A 22,014-nucleotide genomic window follows, 5' to 3' on the forward strand; every position below is an offset into this window, starting at 1 on the left:
TATATAGCAGATCTACATTGATGTTATGACCTGCATGGTGTTTATATAGCAGGTCTACATTGATGTTATGACCTGCATGGTGTTTATATAGGAGGACTATATTGATGTTATGTCCTGCATGGTGTTTATATAGCAGGTCTACATTGATGTTATGACCTGCATGGTGTTTATATAGCAGGTCTACATTGATGTTATGACCTGCATGGTGTTTATATAGCAGGTCTATATTGATGTTATGTCCTGCATGGTGTTTATATAGCAGGTCTATATTGATGTTATGTCCTGCATGGTGTTTATATAGCAGGTCTATATTGATGTTATGACCTGCATGGTGTTTATATAGCAGGTCTACATTGATGTTATGACCTGCATGGTGTTTATATAGCAGGTCTATATTGATGTTATGACCTGCATGGTGTTTATAAAGCAGGTCTATATTGATGTTATGTCCTGCATGGTGTTTATATAGCAGGTCTATATTGATGTTATGACCTGCATGGTGTTTATATAGCAGGTCTATATTGATGTTATGACCTGCATGGTGTTTATATAGCAGGTCTATATTGATGTTATGACCTGCATGGTGTTTATATAGCAGGTCTATATTGATGTTATGTCCTGCATGGTGTTTATATAGCAGGTCTATATTGATGTTATGACCTGCATGGTGTTTATATAGCAGGTCTACATTGATGTTATGACCTGCATGGTGTTTATATGGCAACACCCATCCGTAGCAGGCGCTCCAGCAGGTGTATCTCACTGATCATCCCTAAAGCCAACACCTCATTTGGCCGCCTTTCGTTCCAGGTCTCTGCTGCCTGTGACTGGAACGAATTGCAAAAATCGCTGAAGTTGGAGACTTTTATCTCCCTCACCAACTTCAAACATCTGCTATCTGAGCAGCTAACTGATCGCTGCAGCTGTACATAGTCTATCGGCAAATAGCCCACCCATTTTTACCTACCTCATCCCCATACTGTTTTTATTTATTTAGTTTTCTGCTCTTTTGCACACCAATATCTCTACCTGTACATGACCATCTGATAATTTATAACTCCAGTGTTAATCTGCGAAATTTGTTATGTTATGACCTGCATGGTGTTTATATAGCAGGTCTATATTGATGTTATATCCTGCATGGTGTTTATATAGCAGGTCTATATTGATGTTATGTCCTGCATGGTGTTTATATAGCAGGTCTATATTGATGTTATGACCTGCATGGTGTTTATATAGCAGGTCTATATTGATGTTATGACCTGCATGGTGTTTATATAGCAGGTCTATATTGATGTTATGTCCTGCATGGTGTTTATATAGCAGGTCTATATTGATGTTATGACCTACATGGTGTTTATATAGCAGGTCTACATTGATGTCCTGCATGGTGTTTATATAGCAGGTCTATATTGATGTTATGACCTGCATGGTGTTTATATAGCAGGTCTACATTGATGTCCTGCATGGTGTTTATATAGCAGGTCTATATTGATGTTATGTCCTGCATGGTGTTTATATAGCAGGTCTATATTGATGTTATGTCCTGCATGGTGTTTATATAGCAGGTCTACATTGATGTTATGTCCTGCATGGTGTTTATATAGCAGGTCTATATTGATGTTATGTCCTGCATGGTGTTTATATAGCAGGTCTACATTGATGTTATGTCCTGCATGGTGTTTATATAGCAGGTCTACATTGATGTTATGTCCTGCATGGTGTTTATATAGCAGGTCTACATTGATGTCCTGCATGGTGTTTATATAGCAGGTCTACATTGATGTCCTGCATGGTGTTTATATAGCAGATCTATATTGATGTTATGACCTGCATGGTGTTTATATAGCAGGTCTACATTGATGTCCTGCATGGTGTTTATATAGCAGATCTATATTGATGTTATGACCTGCATGGTGTTTATATAGCAGGTCTACATTGATGTCCTGCATGGTGTTTATATAGCAGGTCTATATTGATGTTATGTCCTGCATGGTGTTTATATAGCAGGTCTACATTGATGTTATGACCTGCATGGTGTTTATATAGCAGGTCTACATTGATGTTATGACCTGCATGGTGTTTATATAGCAGGTCTATATTGATGTTATGTCCTGCATGGTGTTTATATAGCAGGTCTACATTGATGTTATGACCTGCATGGTGTTTATATAGCAGGTCTACATTGATGTTATGTCCTGCATGGTGTTTATATAGCAGGTCTATATTGATGTTATGTCCTGCATGGTGTTTATATAGCAGGTCTATATTGATGTTATGACCTGCATGGTGTTTATATAGCAGGTCTATATTGATGTTATGTCCTGCATGGTGTTTATATAGCAGGTCTACATTGATGTTATGTCCTGCATGGTGTTTATATAGCAGGTCTATATTGATGTTATGTCCTGCATGGTGTTTATATAGCAGGTCTATATTGATGTTATGTCCTGCATGGTGTTTATATAGCAGGTCTATATTGATGTTATGTCCTGCATGGTGTTTATATAGCAGGTCTACATTGATGTTATGACCTGCATGGTGTTTATATAGCAGGTCTATATTGATGTTATGTCCTGCATGGTGTTTATATAGCAGGTCTACATTGATGTTATGACCTGCATGGTGTTTATATAGCAGGTCTACATTGATGTTATGTCCTGCATGGTGTTTATATAGCAGGTCTATATTGATGTTATGTCCTGCATGGTGTTTATATAGCAGGTCTACATTGATGTTATGTCCTGCATGGTGTTTATATAGCAGGTCTACATTGATGTTATGTCCTGCATGGTGTTTATATAGCAGGTCTATATTGATGTTATGTCCTGCATGGTGTTTATATAGCAGGTCTACATTGATGTTATGTCCTGCATGGTGTTTATATAGCAGGTCTACATTGATGTTATGTCCTGCATGGTGTTTATATAGCAGGTCTATATTGATGTTATGTCCTGCATGGTGTTTATATAGCAGGTCTACATTGATGTTATGACCTGCATGGTGTTTATATAGCAGGTCTACATTGATGTTATGACCTGCATGGTGTTTATATAGCAGGTCTATATTGATGTTATGACCTGCATGGTGTTTATATAGCAGGTCTACATTGATGTTATGACCTGCATGGTGTTTATATAGCAGGTCTACATTGATGTTATGTCCTGCATGGTGTTTATATAGCAGGTCTACATTGATGTTATGTCCTGCATGGTGTTTATATAGCAGGTCTACATTGATGTTATGTCCTGCATGGTGTTTATATAGCAGGTCTATATTGATGTTATGTCCTGCATGGTGTTTATATAGCAGGTCTATATTGATGTTATGACCTGCATGGTGTTTATATAGCAGGTCTACATTGATGTTATGACCTGCATGGTGTTTATATAGCAGGTCTACATTGATGTTATGACCTGCATGGTGTTTATATAGGAGGACTATATTGATGTTATGTCCTGCATGGTGTTTATATAGCAGGTCTACATTGATGTTATGACCTGCATGGTGTTTATATAGCAGGTCTACATTGATGTTATGACCTGCATGGTGTTTATATAGCAGGTCTATATTGATGTTATGACTTGCATGGTGTTTATAAAGCAGGTCTATATTGATGTTATGTCCTGCATGGTGTTTATATAGCAGGTCTATATTGATGTTATGACCTGCATGGTGTTTATATAGCAGGTCTATATTGATGTTATGTCCTGCATGGTGTTTATATAGCAGGTCTACATTGATGTTATGTCCTGCATGGTGTTTATATAGCAGGTCTATATTGATGTCCCGCATGGTGTTTATATAGCAGGTCTATATTGATGTCCCGCATGGTGTTTATATAGCAGGTCTACATTGATGTTATGACCTGCATGGTGTTTATATAGCAGGTCTATATTGATGTTATGACCTGCATGGTGTTTATATAGCAGGTCTATATTGATGTTATGACCTGCATGGTGTTTATATAGCAGGTCTACATTGATGTTATGACCTGCATGGTGTTTATATAGCAGGTCTATATTGATGTTATGTGCTGTTTGCTGTCATCGTGGAAACAGATCTGTCTGTCTGGACAGACGTCTACTCACTCTCTCATTCTCCCCCGTCCTGTCATAGAAGTAGACCTGTTTTACAGATAAAGTCAATATTAGGTCCTATTGTACTACTACTGTACTACTACTACTACTACACTCATTCTTTGAACACAGCTTTTGTCTCTCCTCTCCTTTTTGGTGGCTCCCTGCTGTGTTGCCATGACGATTAATGACAGATCAGTGGAAGACAATGTGAGTGTGGCGCAGAGATTGTAACTGTGGCTGTATCGCTGCTCAGAGATAGACACACAGACACAGATAGACAGACACACAGACACAGATAGACAGACACACAGACACAGATAGACAGACACACAGACACAGATAGACAGACACACAGACACAGATAGACAGACACACAGACACAGATAGACAGACACACAGACACAGATAGACAGACACACAGACACAGATAGACAGACACACAGACACAGATATACAGACACACAGACACAGATATACAGACACACAGACACAGATAGACAGACACACAGACACAGATAGACAGACACACAGACACAGATAGACAGACACACAGACACAGATAAACAGACACACAGACACAGATAGACAGACACACAGACACAGATAGACAGACACACAGACACAGATAGACAGACACACAGACACAGATAGACAGACACACAGACACAGATAGACAGACACACAGACACAGATAGACAGACACACAGACACAGATAGACAGACACACAGACACAGATAGACAGACACACAGACACAGATAGACAGACACACAGACACAGATAGACAGACACATAGACACAGATAGACAGACACACAGACACAGATAGACAGACACACAGACCCAGATAGACAGACGTGTTTCTCCCAGTCATATACACAGTAGAAGAGTTCAACCACATTTTTAGATGGACACGATGTTGCTGTCTTTGAGCATTTCATTTGCTCTTCTCTGTCTGTCAATCCGTGCCTGATTCTAAAACCTATTCTAAATCCTGATTGCATATAAATGTGCGTATAAACGTGTGTGCGTGTGTGTGCCATAACACTTGTGTGCAATGAAAGTACTATATTAAGGTGAGGCTCATAGCAGAACAGGAGATATTTAATCTGGTAGTTAATGAGGGGTACCTGCTTAACAACGTCTGTGGCAATTCAGTGCAGCGTGGGGTAGCACTGATATAGCAGAAGAGGTCTCCGACACACATTTAATAAGGGGGGTTAATGGTGAGTGGAGAGGACCTTAATTACACAATAACAGCTGTGGTGGATGGAAGCCCTACTGGGAGCAAGGTGGTGTGGGATAGAGGAGGTGATTGGAGAAGTGGGGTGGGGAGGTGGAATAGGAAGGAGGGAGTTGGAGGTTGAAAGCTCCTGTTGACGCTGATCTATGTCCTGTTTTGTGTTTTCCCCTTTAATAAAAGGACTTAAGGAAGGGAGTCGTTCCACCTAAAAAAAGAACAAGAAAGAGGATTTTGACACCCACCATGTCAGATGGTTCTGAAATCGTTTCTGTAGCTACATAAGATTAGCATTACTGAAACAGTATTTTGCTGAAAGATAATTTGATCTCTGAGAAATTAATGCCCATTTTTTATTTATATGATTCATATAATAATAATAATAATAATATATGCCATTTAGCAGACGCTTTTATCCAAAGCGACTTACAGTCATGTGTGCATACATTCTACGTATGGGTGGTCCCGGGGATTGAACCCACTTCCCTGGCGTTACAAGCGCCATGCTCTACCAACTGAGCTACAGAAGGACCGCCCGTTTCCTCCCCCGACACAATGCCCCAGCTGCGCATCCAGGCTGCTCAAACGTTGTCTATGTTTGGCAGCACATACCTGTGTGAACAACTGTTTTCTTTGATGAACTTGAACAAAACATCACACAGAAGTCGACTTACTGCTGAACACCTCCACTCAATTCTGAGGATTTCCTCAGCTCAGAGCCTTACCCCGAACATTGATGAACTTGTGGAAAAGATGGGACACCACCAAGTATCACCCTCAACCTCAAACAAGTGAACATTACTGTGCAATCACATATTTAGAGTTTTTACTCAGTTCAAGTTTAAAAGTTAAAGTTTAATATTTGTTTTCACTGCATGTTACTTCTCCTTAAACAAAGTGTTGTTTTTGATTAATAGATTTTTGCACTTTATTTTATTGTATTTCAATCCAATTATATTTTAAAAATATTTCAGTTGAGTGGATGATAGAAAATTGCTATTATTGTTTTTTTCTTTGAAGTAAATTTAGCCCACTTTTGCTAAAATAGAAAATATAGGCTACTGATGGTGCCTTGAATACCGGTTTCTTTCATTTAATGTTCATGTTATGGGGATTTTTATATAAAGGAAATTTGTCTTTTGTGTCTGTTGAAAATTAAAGATTACTGACAGAGCCATAAGAAAATATTGCTTTATTTATCTGATCATATTGGAATATATTTGTTAGGTTTTCAGTAGGTTCAATTAGGTTCACTAGACTATATGCGTCATTTAAAAATTTTTCAATTAACATTCGAACAGTCCGGCCCTCGGCTTGTAGCTAAATTTTTTATTTGGCCCTCCGTCCATTTGACTTTGACACCCCTGTGCTAGAGGGTCATGTCAGGATGAGCCTGCAGGAAGGGTACCACATGAGAGAGAAGGATGTCTTCCCTGTAACCCACAGCGTTGAGATTGCCTGCAATGACAACAAGCTCAGTCCGATGATGCTGTGACACACCGCCCCAGACCGTGACGGACCTTCCACTTCCAAATCTATCTGCTCCAGAACACAGGCCTCGGTGTAACGTTAACTCCTTCAACGATAAACTCGAATCTGACTATCACCCCTGCTGAGACAAAACCGCAACTCGTCAGTGAAGAGCACTTTTTGCCAGTCCTGTCTGGTCCAGCGACGGTGGGTTTGTGCCCATAGCCAATGTTGTTGCCGGGGATGTCTGGTGAGGACCTGCATTACAACAGGCCGACAAGCCCTCAGTCCAGCCTCTCTCAGCTTATTGCAGACAGTCTGAGCACTGATGGAGGGATTGTGCGTTCCTGGTGTAACTCGGGCAGTTGTTGTTGCCATCCTGTAACTGTCCCGCAGGTGTGATGTTCGGCTGTACCGATCCTGAGCAGGTGTTGTTACTCGTAGTCTGCCACTGCATGGACGATCAGCTGTCCGTCCTGTCTCCCTGTAGCGCTGTCTTAGGCATCTAAAAGTACGGACATTGCAATTTATTGCCCTGGCCACATCTGCAGTCCTCATGCCTCCTTGCAGCATGCCTAAGGCACGTTCACGCAGATGAGCAGAGACCCTGGGCATATTTCTTTTGGTGTTTTTCCAGAGTCAGTAGAAAGGCCGCTTTAGTGTCCAAGTTTTCATAACTGTGACCTTAATTGCCTTCCGTCTGTAAGCTGTTAGTGTCTTAACGACCGTTCCACAGGTGCATGTTCATTAATTGTATATGGTTCATTGAACAAGCATGGGAAACAGTGTTGAAACCCTTTAAATCAAATCAAATCAAATTTATTTATATAGCCCTTCGTACATCAGCTGATATCTCAAAGTGCTGTACAGAAACCCAGCCTAAAACCCCAAACAGCAAGCAATGCAGGTGTAGAAGCATGGCGGCTAGGAAAAACTCCCTAGAAAGGCCAAAACCTAGGAAGAAACCTAGAGAGGAACCAGGCTATGTGGGGTGGCCAGTCCTCTTCTGGCTGTGCCGGGTGGAGATTATAACAGAACATGGCCAAGATGTTCAAATGTTCATAAATGACCAGCATGGTCGAATAATAATAAGGCAGAACAGTTGAAACTGGAGCAGCAGCATGGCCAGGTGGACTGGGGACAGCAAGGAGTCATCATGTCAGGTAGTCCTGGGGCATGGTCCTAGGGCTCAGGTCCTCCAAGAGAGAGAAAGAAAGCGATAAGGAGAGAATTAGAGAACGCACACAGGACACCGAATAGGACAGGAGAAGTACTCCAGATATAACAAACTGACCCTAGCCCCCCGACACACAAACTACTGCAGCATAAATACTGGAGGCTGAGACAGGAGGGGTCAGGAGACACTGTGGCCCCATCCGAGGACACCCCCGGACAGGGCCAAACAGGAAGGATATAACCCCACCCACTTTGCCAGCGCACAGCCCCCACACCACTAGAGGGATATCTTCAACCCCCAACTTACCATCCTGAGACAAGGCTGAGTATAGCCCACAAAGATCTCCACCACGACACAACCCAAGGGGGGGGGGGGGGCGCCAACCCAGACAGGACGACCACAACAGTGAATCAACCCACTCAGGTGACGCACCCCCAGGGACGGCATGAGAGAGCCCCAGTAAGCCAGTGACTCAGCCCCTGTAATAGGGTTAGAGGCAGAGAATCCCAGTGGAAAGAGGGGAACCGGCCAGGCAGAGACAGCAAGGGTGGGTCGTTGCTCCAGAGCCTTTCCGTTCACCTTCACACTCCTGGGCCAGACTACACTCAATCATATGACCCACTGAAGAGATGAAAAGACTTAAAGGTTGAGACCGAGTTTGCGTCTCTGACATGTGTAGGCAGACCGTTCCATAAAATGGAGCTCTACAGGAGAAAGCCCTGCCTCCAGCTGTTTGCTTAGAAATACTAGGGACAATTAGGAGGCCTGCGTCTTGTGACCGTAGCGTACGTGTAGGTATGTACGGCAGGACCAAATCAGAGAGATAGGTAGGAGGAGCAAGCCCATGTAATGCTTTGTAGGTTAGCAGTAAAACCTTGAAATCAGCCCTTGCTTTGACAGGAAGCCAGTGTAGAGAGGCTCGCACTGGAGTAATATGATCAAATTTTTTGGTTCTAGTCAGGATTCTAGCAGCCGTATTTAGCACTAACTAAAGTTTATTCAGTGCTTTATCCGGGTAGCCGTAAAGTAGAGCATTGCAGTAGTCTAACCTAGAAGTGACAAAAGCATGGATTAATTTTTCTGCATCATTTTTGGACAGAAAGTTTCTGATTTTTGCAATGTTACGTAGATGGAAAAAAGCTGTCCTTGAAATGGTCTTGATATGTTCTTCAAAAGAGAGATCAGGGTGCAGAGTAACGCCGAGGTCCTTCACAGTTTTATTTGAGACGACTGTACAACCATTAAGATTAATTGTCAGATTCAACAGAAGATCTCTTTGTTTCTTGGGACCTAGAACAAGCATCTCTGTTTTGTCCGAGTTTAATAGTAGAAAGTTTGCAGCCATCCACTTCCTTATGTCTGAAACACATGCTTCTAGCGAGGGCAATTTTGGGGCTTCACCATGTTTCATTGAAATGTACAGCTGTGTGTCATCCGCATAGCAGTGAAAGTTAACATTATGTTTTCGAATAACATCCCCAAGAGGTAAAATATATAGTGAAAACAATAGTGGTCCTAAAACGGAACCTTAAGGAACACCGACATTTACAGTTGATTTGTCAGAGGACAAACCACTCACAGAGACAAACTGATATCTTTCCGACAAATAAGATCTAAACCAGGCCAGAACATGTCCGTGTAGACCAATTTGGGTTTCCAATCTCTCCAAAAGAATGTGGTGATCGATGGTATCAAAAGCAGCACTAAGGTCTAGGAGCACGAGGACAGATGCAGAGCCTCGGTCCGATGCCATTAAAATGTCATTTACCACCTTCACAAGTGCCGTCTCAGTGCTATGATGGGGTCTAAAACCAGACTGAAGCATTTCGTATACATTGTTTGTCTTCAGGAAGGCAGTGAGTTGCTGCGCAACAGCCTTCTCTAAAATTTTTGAGAGGAATGGAAGATTCGATATAGGCCGATAGTTTTTTATATTTTTGGGGTCAAGGTTTGGCTTTTTTAAGAGAGGCTTTATTACTGCCACTTTACAATGAAGATCTGTGAAGTTATTTGGATTTTTACGAATGATCTTTGAAAGAAAGGGTTCTGAAAAAGGGACGTTTCTTTTTTTGCTGAGTTTAGTACCGAACATCTGATTTGGACAATAATTCTTCCTAACAATGAGTAAGAATTGAGGAATCCAATACAATGATTACTAGCCACCCACGGATCTCCCCCCACACCCCACATCTCCATTCCCATCCCTTTCCTTCCTTTCCGCTCCCTGTCAGTTCTGTAAATGTGTGTGAGAGAAAGAAAGCTTTACAGTCTGCAGCTGTCTGATCAGTAATCCGTTCTGATCCCTATCAAACCGTCACGTCCTACCCTTTTTCTGCTGATGAGAAGAGACCTGCGGACAGAGACAGTGTGGCGACATATTGTTTTGATGTGTTTTATTAATAACTAAAGAGGTCTGTCTCTATATAAAGATGGTGTTACATCATCGCTAGATCCTACCACAGGTCATGTGGTCATAATCTGTTGTGATACGGATGGGATAAACCACAACAGCCATCAGATAAGACCCCGACCCACATTCTCAGTCCCAGCTCCCCTCCTGGAGCCAGTTGTCCAGATCTAGGATCAGATCTACTGTAGGATCAGCTTACCCATGGACACTCTTACTGACAGTTGTGGCTCTTTCTCGCTTTCACTTGCTCTCTATCTTTTCTATCCTCTCACGCTCTATCCTATCTCGCTCGCTCTCTCACTCTCTATGCGCTCTCACACTCTCTCGCTCTCTCTCTATCTTATCTATCCTCTCGCTCGCTCTCTTGCTTGCTCTCTATCTTATCTATCCTATCTCTCTCTCTCGCTTTTTCACTCTATCCTATCTCTCGCACACTCGCTCTCTATCCTATCTCTCTCGCTTGCTCTCACTCTATCCTATCTCGCTCGCTCGCTCTCTATCCTGTCTCTCTCACTCGCTCGCTCTCACTCTCTATCCTATCAATTCAATTCAATTCAATTCAATTCAATTCAATTCAAGGGCTTTATTGGCATGGAAATCATGTGTTAACATTGCCAAAGCAAGTGAGGTAGATAATATATGAAGTGAATATATATATCTCTCTCGCTCGCTCTCGCTCTCTATCCTATCGCTCTCACTTGCTCTCTCACTCTACTCTATCCTATCTCTCGCGCTCTCTCACTCTCTATCCTATCTCTCTCTCGCTCGCTCTCTATCCTATCTCTCTCTCGCTCGCTCTCTATCCTAACTCTCTCTCGCTCGCTCTCTATCCTATCTCTCTCGCTCGCTCTCGATCTCTCGCTCGCTCTCTCTCTCTGGGTCATGGCATTCCTCTTGTGTTTTTTTGTTGTTCAGCGGGCCAAAGTCGGCTGACACTCTGTTGGCTAAGTGACTATTTATAACTGGCTGCCAAATTCCTGTTGATTAGCCTGGGCTGGGCTGCCCTGTCATGGACTTTACCTCTGGGAGAGAGACAGCTGTCACGGCTCTCGTTTGTGGAATGACCGGACGTAGTAGGTGTACATCCTTCTTTTTATTGAAAATAACAACGACGAAAGCGCACAGTTCTGTAAGGCAAATTAAACTATACAGAAAACAAGATCCCACAAAACCCAAAAGGAAAATTACAACTTATATTTGATCCCCAATCAGAGACAACAATAGACAGCTGCCTCTGATTGGGAACCATACTCAGCCAAAAACACAAAGAAATAGAAAACATAGATTTTCCTACTCGAGTCACACCCTGACCTAACCAAACATAGAGAATAATAAGGATCTCTAAGGTCAGGGTGTGACAACAGTGCAGAGGCAGTAATGGCATCCAGTATCACAATTAGCATAAAATATTTGTAGACCTTATCAACCTATTATGGTTTCATCCATATAATTTTTTCTATGTTCTGACCTATTGTTGAATGTAATCTTTGGCACGCTGCCTTTGGTTAGTCAGATCAGCTGGTTTATATCAGTCATTACATTCAAGGTGTTCTGAGAATCAGTGAGTGGAGAGGATATCACTGGTTGGATGACTAAAGTTACGGAGGTGCTTTTTCTACTATTTGTTATTGGAATGCTTTACTTTTTTTCTCCAGAAGGTTTTACCACTGTCTGGGGACTGAAATGTTGGTTTGGAGGGCTTAGAGCTAACTAACACACAACAACGTTAGTACCAGAACATTCTGATAAATGTCCAGACTGGAGCACTGGGCTTTTGCAGTGATAAGAGACAATTGTAAACTCTGTAACACCAAATGGAAAAAACATGTTGTAAGTGTGTAAAATGTAATGTGCAATACAATGCTCTCTATTTCCGTCTCCTGTATTTGGTTTAATTTGAGATTGTATCTGTTTCCTGGAGAGAGTTCCAGAGCCACCCAGTGTGCATGGCTCTGCCAGGCCAGGGAGGAAGCACCCTCTGTGGAGGAGAGATCACAGTATGTGTGGGCTGCTGCACAAAAACACAATCTGCTCCCCTCACTCCCCCTTCTCACTCTTTCTCTGTTACTCTCTCTAAAACTGAGACACACACACAAACAACCCGGAGATCTGGCTTGAATTCAACCTTGTGTATTCTTTGAAATGTATGTGGTAATGGCACAGCTGCAATCTGAAGCAATGGTTTGCATCAGACATTTCACTTCTGTTTTTTGACAATATTGTGGAACATTGTTCAATTCAGGGCAGCTCAACTTCCTTGTCTAACTTGGGTCATGTTCAGTAGGCAGGAAAGGAGAAAATGTTTTGAAACTGACAAGGTACTGCTGAACATGAACTTGTCCAATATGAACAGTCATTTTCATTTCACATCCTGAACTAAACCTGTTATTCCCTCTCCTTCCTCCCCTCTCCCCTCTCCCTCCTCCCTCCTCCCTCCTCCCTCTTTCTTTCTCTATCCCTCTCTGTCTCTCTCTCTCTCGCACTTTTTCTTTCTCTCAATTCAATATGAATTTAAGGGCTTTATTGGCATGGTTAACATATGTTTACATTGCCAAAGCAAATGAAATAGAAAATATGAAATACAAAAAATACAAATGAAATACAACATTTCCAGAAGAATAAAGACATTTCAAATGTCATTATGTGTATATATACAGTGTTGTAATGATGTGCAAGTAGTACACAAGGGAAAATAAATAAACAAAAATATAGGCTGTATTTACAATGGTGTTTGTTCTTCACTGGTTGCCCTTTTCTTGTGGCAACAGATCACAAATCTTGCTGCTGTGATGGCACACTGTGATATTTCACCCAGTTTATCAAAATTGGATTTAAAAATAAAAATTGTGGGTCTGTGTAATCTGAGGTAAATATGTGTCTCTAATATTGTCATACATTTGGCAGGAGGTTAGGAAGTACAGCTCAGTTTCCACATCATTTTGTGTGCACATAGCCTGTCTTCTCTTGAGAGTCAGGTCTGCCTACGGTTGACTTTCTCAATAGCAAGGCTATGCTCACTGACTCTGTACATAGTCAAAGATTTCCTTCATTTTGGGTCAGTCACAGTGGTCAGGTATTCTGCCACGGTGTACTCTCTGTTTAGGACCAAATAGCATTCTAGTCTGCTCTGTTTTTGAAAATCTTTCCAATTTGTCAAGTAATTATCTTTTTGATTTCTCATGATTTGGTTGGGTCTAATTGTGTTGCTGTCCTGGGGCTCTGTGGGGTTTGTTTGTGTTTGTGAACAGAGTGCCATGACCAGCTTGCTTCAGGGGCTCTTCTCCAGGTTAATTTCTCTGTAGGTTACGGATTTGTTATGGAAGGTTTGGGAAGCGCTTTCTTTTAGGTGGTTGTAGAATTTAACAGCTCTTTTCTGGATTTTGATAATTAGCGGGTATCAGCCTAATTCTGCTCTGCATTCATTATTTGGTGTTTTACGTTGTACAGGGAGGATATTTTTGCATGCAGAATTCTTTTGTCCCATTTTGTTGGTTGGTGAGCAGACCCCAGACCTCACAACCATAAAGGGCAATGGGTTCTATAACTGATTGTATTTTTAGACAGATCCTAATTGGTATGTTCAATTTTATGTTCCTCTTGATGGTATAGAAAGCCCTTCTTGCCTTGTCTCTCAGATCATTCACAGTTTTGGGGAAGTTACCTTTGGCGCTGATGTTTAGGCCAAGGTATGTATAGTTTTTTTGTGTGCTCAAGGAAAACGGTGTCAAAATGGAATTTGTATTTGTGGTACTTGTGACTGGACCTTTTTTGGAACACCATTATTTTGGTCTTACTGAGATTTACTGTCAGGGCCCAGGTCTGACAGAATCTGTGCAGAATATCTAGGTGCTGCTGTAGGCTCTCCTTGGTTGGTGACAGAAGCACCAGATCATCATTGTTGTGAATCAGCCAACATGTCAGATTTCAAAAAGGCTTTTCGGCAAAATCAAACGATGCTATTATCTGATGATAGCACCTCCGTAAACAGAGAGAGAAAAGCATATTTCAACCCTGCAGGCGCGACACAAAACACAGAAATACAAATATAATTCATGCCTTACCTTTGATGAGCTTCTTTTGTTGACACTCCAATATGTCCCATAAACATCACAAATGGTCTTTTTGTTCGATTAATTCGGTCGATATATATCCAAAATGTCTATTTATTTGGCGCGTTTGATCCAGATAAACACTGGTTCCAACTTGTGCAACGTCACTACAAAATATCTCAAAACTTACCTGTAAACTTTGCCAAAACATTTCAAACTACTTTTGTAATACAACTTTAGGTATTTTTAAGTGTAAATAATCAATATAATTGAAGACGGGTTGATCTGTGTTCAATTCAGGAGGAAAACAAACTGTAGATAGCTTTCTGGTCATGCGACTCTATCTAACAGTACACTTCAAGTGACCCTCGTTCAAGATGGCCGTACTTCTTCATTACACAAAGGAAAAACCTCAACCAATTTCTAAAGACTGTTGACGTCCAGTGGAAGCGATAGGAACTGCAAGACAGTGCCTTAGAAATCTCGATTCCCAATGAAAATGAATTTCTTAAAAATCATACAATGTGATTTTCTGGATTTTTGTTTTAGATTCTCTCTCTCACAGTTGAAATGTACATATGATAAAAAATTACAGACCTCCACATGCTTTGTAAGTAGGAAACACTGCCGATTTGGCAGGTTATCAAATAATTGTTCTCCCCACTGTATGCACAGTAGCTTTGACATCAGTGTTAAACTAGACATCGGGCCAATACCGATGTTGGCATTTTTAGCTAATATCGTCCGATTCCGATATGTTCACCGATATATTGTGCGTCCCTAGTGATAATGTAGTCTACAGTACTACTGCCAAGAGATGAGCTATAGGTGTACCTACCATAGGAGTCCCCTCGAAGCTTACCATTGACTATGTACCTACCCAGCATCCAACAGAGATGCAGGAGTTGTGACCCGTTTTTGTTGATGATGTTCAAATCAAATCAAAGTTATTTATATAGCCCATTTTACATCAGCTGATATCTCAAAGTGCTGTACAGAAACCCAGCCTAAAACCCCAAACAGCAAGCAATGCAGGTGTAGAAGCACAGTGACTAGGAAAAACTCCCTAGGAAGGCCAAAACCTAGGAAGAAACCTAGAGAGGAACCAGGCTATGAGGGGTGGCCAGTCCTCTTCTGGCTGTGCCGGGTGGATATTATAACAGAACATGGCCAATATGTTAAAATGTTCATAAATGACCAGCATGGTCAAATAATAATAATCACAGTAGTTGTCAAGGGTGTAACAGGTCAGCACCTCAGGAGTTTTTCATAGCCGATCATTCAGAGTATATCTACCGCTCTTGCTGTCTCTAGAGAGTTTAAAACAGCAGGTCTGGGACCGGTAGCACGTCCGGTGAACAGGTCAGGGTTCCATAGCCGGAGGCAGAACAGTTGAAACTGGAGCAGCAGCATGGCCAAGTGGACTGGGGACAGCAAGGAGTCATCATGCCAGGTAGTCCTGAGGCATGGTCCTAGGGCTCAGGTCCTCTGAGAGAGAGAGAGAAAGAAAGAGAGAAAGAAAGAGAGAATTAGAGAGAGCATACTTAAATTCACACAGGACACCGGATAAGACAGGAGAAATACTCCAGATATAACAGACAAATAGCCTAGCCCCCCGACACATAAACTACCACAGCATAAATACTGGAGACTGAGACAGGAGGGGTCAGGAGACACTGTGGCCACATCCAATGATACCACTGACCAGGCCAAACAGGCAGGATATAACCCCACCCACTTTGCCCCCGCACCACTAGAGGGATATCTTAAACCACCAACTTACCATCCTGAGACAAGACTGAGTATAGCCCACAAAGATCTCCGCCACGGCACAACCCAAGGGGGGGCGCCAACCCAGGTAGGAGACAGAGTCTGCGTCTCTCACATGGGTAGACAGACCATTCCATAAAAATTGAGCTCTATAGGAGAAAGCCCTGCCTCCAGCTGTTTGCTTAGAAATTCTAGGGACAATTAGGAGGCCTGCGTCTTGTGACCATAGCATACGTGTAGGTATGTACAGCGGTACCAAATCAGAGAGATAGGTAGGAGCAAGCCCTTGTAGTGCTTTGTAGGTTAGCAGTAAAACCTTGAAATCAGCCCTTGCCTTAACAGGAAGCCAGTGTAGAGAGGCTATCGCTGGAGTAATATGATCAATTATTTTGGTTCTAGCCAGGATTCTAGCAGCCGTATTTAGCACTAACTGAAGTTTATTTAGTGCTTTATCCGGGTAGCCGGAAAGTAGAGCATTGCAGTAGTCTAACCTAGAAGTGACAAAAGCATGGATTTTTTCAATGTTACATAGATGGAAAAAAGCTGTCCTTGAAACAGTCTTGACATGTTCGTCAAAAGAGAGATCAGGGTCCAGAGTAACGCCGAGAGAGAGTAATGTTGAGTAATGTTTTTTGTCGTTGTGTCTAAGGGGGCATATGGAGGAGGGAATGATGTCACCTCCAGGTAGGTGTTTGTCCCCCTGTGTGCTGAGGGTATCAGGTTCTTGTCCAGTTCTGGCAATTAGGGCACCACAGACTAGTGCATGTCCCTGGGCCTGGAAATGGTTGATCTCCCCCTCTAGGATGGAGAAGCTGTCATTGCTAAGGTGTGGGGATTCTACTGGGGGGATATAGGTAGCACACATTACAAACATTTTCTCTGTTGAGATAATTTCCTTCCTAATTTATAGCTAGATGTAAAATGTTCCTGTTCTCTCTTGTTCTCTCTCTCTCTCTCTCTCTCTCTCTCTCTCTCTCTCTCTCTCTCTCTCTCTCTCTCTCTCTCTCTCTCTCTCTCTCTCTCTCTCTCTCTCTCTCTCTCTCTCTCTCTCTCTCTCTCTCTCTCTCTCTCTCTCTCTCTCTCTCTCTCTCTCTCTCTCTCTCTCTCTCTCTCTCGTTCTCGCTCTCGTTCTCTAACAGTGTGCTGGGGAGGAGTACTGGGTGGACAGCCGGACAGTATACATCGGTCATAAAGAACCCCCGCTGGGGGCTGATGCCTACATCCCTCAGCGTTATCCCGACAACCGTATTGTCTCTTCCAAGGTGAGCAGGCTCCACAGCAACCAAGCAGTTGGCATAACAACAGCATCACCTACCCCTGAAAACCAAATCGATACCTTGATAACCAAGCCTGTTGTGCTCCATTAACAGTATCCCTGTCCTTTAGGGTTAGCAACCTTTTGGACCACACACACACATATACACGCACACTGCTGTTCCTCTCTCTAGACTGCCTGTTAAAAGTGTGTGTGTTCTCTCTACCAGTACACTTTATGGAACTTCATCCCCAAGAACCTGTTTGAACAGTTCAGAAGAATCGCCAACTTCTACTTCCTGCTCATCTTCCTGGTCCAGGTGACAACATCTCTCTGTTTGATCAGGGCCATTTGGGGGTTTCACATGTTCAGGTTACACACTATTAGTTAAAGACGTAGGCTATGTGAAGTCAATGTGACAGCTAATTAGGTAACGTTAATTATTTGGCTTGGAATTACATTGGTCAAGTACGCATGGGCCTATGGTCATGGTCCATGATAAATATGATATGACCCCGTCCAGTAGCACTATGAGGAGGAGACTAAGGTGGCCGGTCCAGCTTGCCACAATGGTTGAAGGGATAGTTTAAGATTTTGGTATGCTAGCTGCTCTGTACACTTCCAGTTATTGCTCTAGCAAATGTTAACAATCTCGCTCTTTATCTGTTGCTCTCTCAAACTGAGACACACACACCACCCTGGGGTCTGGCTTGAATTCAACCTTCTGTATTCTGTAGAATGGCGCCAGAAACTACCTTCAACTTCATTAAAACTGCACACAAAGACATAAAAATGGTATCCATGAGTTCATCTGAAACTATCCCTTTAAACGGAAATGAATGAGTTATGAGTCATGAGTAACCAGCGGGTAGGAGGACGTTAGGTATGCGGGTGTGGTTAAATACTGTGGGGAGGCGGAGATATAAACTGAAGTCACCTGATTGCTCCATCACTCCCCCAAACTGGAATTTATCTGCAACTATATTTATTGACTCCTGCTCTCCTCTCCTCCTTGTTCCCTCCCTCTCTACCTTTGTTCCCTGCCTCCTTCCTCTCTGCCTCTCTCCTCAGCTCATCATAGACACGCCCACCAGCCCCGTCACCAGCGGACTGCCTCTATTCTTTGTCATCACCGTCACTGCCATTAAACAGGTCTGTTGATCTGAACAAAATGTCATAATTAATGGTATACTATTGATTTACAGTGCATTCGTAAAGTATTCAGACCCCTTGACTTTTTCCACATTTTATTACGGTACAGCCTGATTCTAATATTGATTAATTCATTTTTTTCCCTCATCAATGTACAAACAATACACCATAATGAAAAAGAAAGAATATGTTTTTAGAAGTGTATTAAAAATGAAAAACAGAAATACCTTAATTGACATAAGTATTCAGACCCTTTGCTATGAGACTCGAAATTGAGCTCAGGTGTATCCTGTTTCCATTGATCATCCTTGAGATGTTTCTACAACTTGATTGGAGTCCACCTGTGGTAAATTCAATTGATTGGACATGATTTGGAAAGGCACACACCTGTTTATATAAGGTCCAACAGTGGACAGTGCATGTCAGAGCAAAAACCAAGCAATGAGGTTCAAAGAATTGTCCGTAGAGCTCCGAGACAGGATTGTGTCGAGGCTCAGATCTGGGGAAGGGTACTAAAACATTTCTGCAGCATTGAAGGTCCCCAAGAACACAATGGCCTCCATCATTCTTAAATTGAAGAAGTTTGGAACCACCAAGGCTCTTCCTAGAGCTGGCCCCCCAGCCAAACTGACCAATCAGGGGAGAAGGGCCTTGGTCAGGGAGGTGACCAAGAACCCGATGGTCACTCTGACAGAGCTCCAGAGTTCCTCTGTGGAGATGGGAGAACCTTCCAGAAGGACAACCATTTCTCAAGCACTTCACCAATCAGGAATTTATGGTAGAGTGGCCAGACAGAAGCCACTCCTCAGTAAAAGGGACATGACAGCCTACTTGGAGTATGCCAAAAGGCACCTTAAAGGACTCTCAGACCATGAGAAACAACATTCTCTGGTATGATGAAACCAAGATTGAACTATTTGGCCTGAATGCCAAGCGTCATGTCTGGAGGAAACCTGGCACCATCCCTACAGTGAAGCATGGTGGTGGCAGCATCATGCTGTGGGGATGTTTTTCAGCGTCAGGGAATGGGAGACTAGTCAGGATCGAGGGAAAGATGAACGGAACAAAGTACAGAGAGATCCTTGATGAAAACCTGCTCCAGAGCACTCAGGACCTCAGGCTGGGGCGAAGGTTCAGCTTCCAACAGGACAACGACCCTAAGCACACAGCCAAGCAGGAGTGGCTGCGGGACAAGTCTCTGAATGTCCTTGAGTGGCCCAGCCAGAGCCCAGACTTTAACCGGATCGAACATCTCTGGAGAGACCTGAAAATAGCTGTGCAGCTACGCTCCCCATCTAACCTGACAGAGCTTGAGAGGATCTGCAGAGAAGAATGGGAGAAACTCCTCAAATGTGCCAAGCTTGTAGCATCATACCCAAGAACACTTGAGGCTGTAATCACTGCCAAAGATGCTTCAAGAAAGTACTGAGTAAAGGGTCTGAATACTTATGTAACTGTGATATTGCAGTTTTTTATTTGTAATACATTTGCAAACATTTCTAAAAAACTTTTTTTTGCTTTGTCATTATGGGGTATTTTGTGTAGATTGATGATCATTTTTTTGGTTATACATTTTTGATTAAGGCTGTAACGTAACAAAATGTGGAAAAAGTCAAGGCGTCTGTATACTTTCCGAATGCACTGTATGTTTATTCTCTGTTCATCAGTGTTGGAAGCCTTCCTCCTCTGTGTTCTGTTAGAAACAGATGTGCTAACAGCAGGGAACCTCTTCTGGCTAACAGGGCCCAGGTCAGGTCATATGCGATCATTAACCTGACATGTTGTGTAGAGGCATGTTGTGTAGAGGCATGTTGTGTAGAGGCCCTGGATACAGGTCAACATGCTGACAGAACATACCACTAATTTGATACCACGTATTGTGTGACCTTGTATGATGGTATCGCCCTCTGTTCCATTTCTTCCCATGATCCCAACATATTTCTCCTGCAATTTGCTCCTTGTATATCTCAACCTCTTCTCCCTTCCTCCCCCTCTTCCTCTCCCCCCAGGGTTATGAAGACTGGCTGAGACACAAGGCAGACTGCAGTATAAATGAGTGTCCTGTGGACGTGGTGAAGGAAGGGACGGTGGTGAGGACACAGAGTCACAAGCTACGGGTATGACTGCCTTAACTTTTCTATTTCACCTTTATTTATCCAGATAGGCTAGTTGAGAACACGTTCTCATTTGAAACTGCGACTTGGCCAAGATAAAGCAAAACAGTTTGACACATACAACAACACAGAGTTACACATGGAATAATAAAACATACAATCAATAATACAGTAGAAACATCTATATAGAGCATGTGCAAATGAGGTAGGATAAGAGAGGTAAGGCAATAAATAGGCCATGGTGGCAAAGTAATTACAACACTTAAACACAATTAAACACTGGAATGGTAGGATGTGCAGGAGAGGAATGTGCAAGTTGAGATACTGGGGTGCAAAGGAGCAAGATAAATAAATACAGTATGGGGATGAGGCAGATTGAATGGGCTATTTACAGATGAGCTATGTACAGGTGCAGTGATCTGTGGGCTGCTCTGACAGCTGGTGCTTAAAGCTAGTGAGGGAGGTAAGAGTCTCCAGCTTCAGAGATTTTTGCAGTTCGTTCCAGTCATTAGCAGCAGAGAACTGGAAGGAGAGGCGGCCAAAGGAAGAATTGGCTTTGGGGGTGACCAGTCAGGTTTCGGGTGTAGATGACCGGGAGCCAGTGGGTTTGGCGACAAGTACAGTATGAAGCGAGGGCCACCCAACGAGAGCATACAGGTCGCAGTGGTGGGTAGTATATGGGGCTTTGGTGATAAAATGGATGGCACTGTGATAGACTGCCTCCAATTTGTTGAGTAGAGTGTTGGAGCCTTTTTGTAAATGACATCGCCGAAGTCGAGGATCGGTCGGATGGTCAGTTTGGTATTTGTAGTTGTCCACATACTAAGTCAGAACCGTCCATAGTGATGTTGGACGGGCAGGCAGGTGCGGGCAGCGATCGGTTGAAGAGCAGGCATTTAGTTGAACTTGCATTTAAGAGCAGTTGGAGGCCATGGAAGGAGAGTTGTATGGCATTGAAGCTCATCTGGAGGTTAATTAACACAGTTAACACAACACCGCCCCCTTTGGCAGTTCTATCTGGGCAGAAAATGTTATAGTTAGGGATGGACATTTCAGGGTTTTTGGTGGTTTTCCTAAGCCAGGATTCAGACACGGCTAAGACATCCAGGTTGGCAGAATGTGCTAAAGCAGTGAATAAAGCACATTTAGGGAGTAGGCTTCTAATGTTAACATGCATGAAACCAAGGCTTTTACGGGTTACAGAAGTCAACAAATGAGAGCACCTGGGGAGTAGGAGTGGAGCGAGGCACTGTAGGGCCTGGATTAACCTCTACATCACCAGAGGAACAGAGGAGAA

General features: G+C 42.7%; 1 protein-coding gene across 3 annotated transcripts in view; it reads left to right on the forward strand.

Moving 5' to 3' along the window:
- LOC118366602 (phospholipid-transporting ATPase IH-like) overlaps window positions 1–22,014 on the forward strand; it is a 93,526-nt gene that overhangs the window by 13,047 nt on the left and 58,465 nt on the right. For all 3 annotated transcript variants that reach the window (XR_008089840.1, XM_052493203.1, XM_052493204.1), the window contains exons 2-5: window positions 17,336–17,458; window positions 17,681–17,770; window positions 18,523–18,603; window positions 20,613–20,720. Coding sequence is in view for 2 of the 3 variants with exons in the window: in XM_052493203.1 (XP_052349163.1) it covers window positions 17,336–17,458; window positions 17,681–17,770; window positions 18,523–18,603; window positions 20,613–20,720 (402 nt within the window). In the remaining variant the exon portion in view is untranslated. The remainder of the gene's footprint in view (window positions 1–17,335; window positions 17,459–17,680; window positions 17,771–18,522; window positions 18,604–20,612; window positions 20,721–22,014) is intronic.

This window comes from Oncorhynchus keta, chromosome 34, assembly GCF_023373465.1.
Source record: "Oncorhynchus keta strain PuntledgeMale-10-30-2019 chromosome 34, Oket_V2, whole genome shotgun sequence".
In the NCBI taxonomy this organism is placed as follows: domain Eukaryota; kingdom Metazoa; phylum Chordata; class Actinopteri; order Salmoniformes; family Salmonidae; genus Oncorhynchus; species Oncorhynchus keta.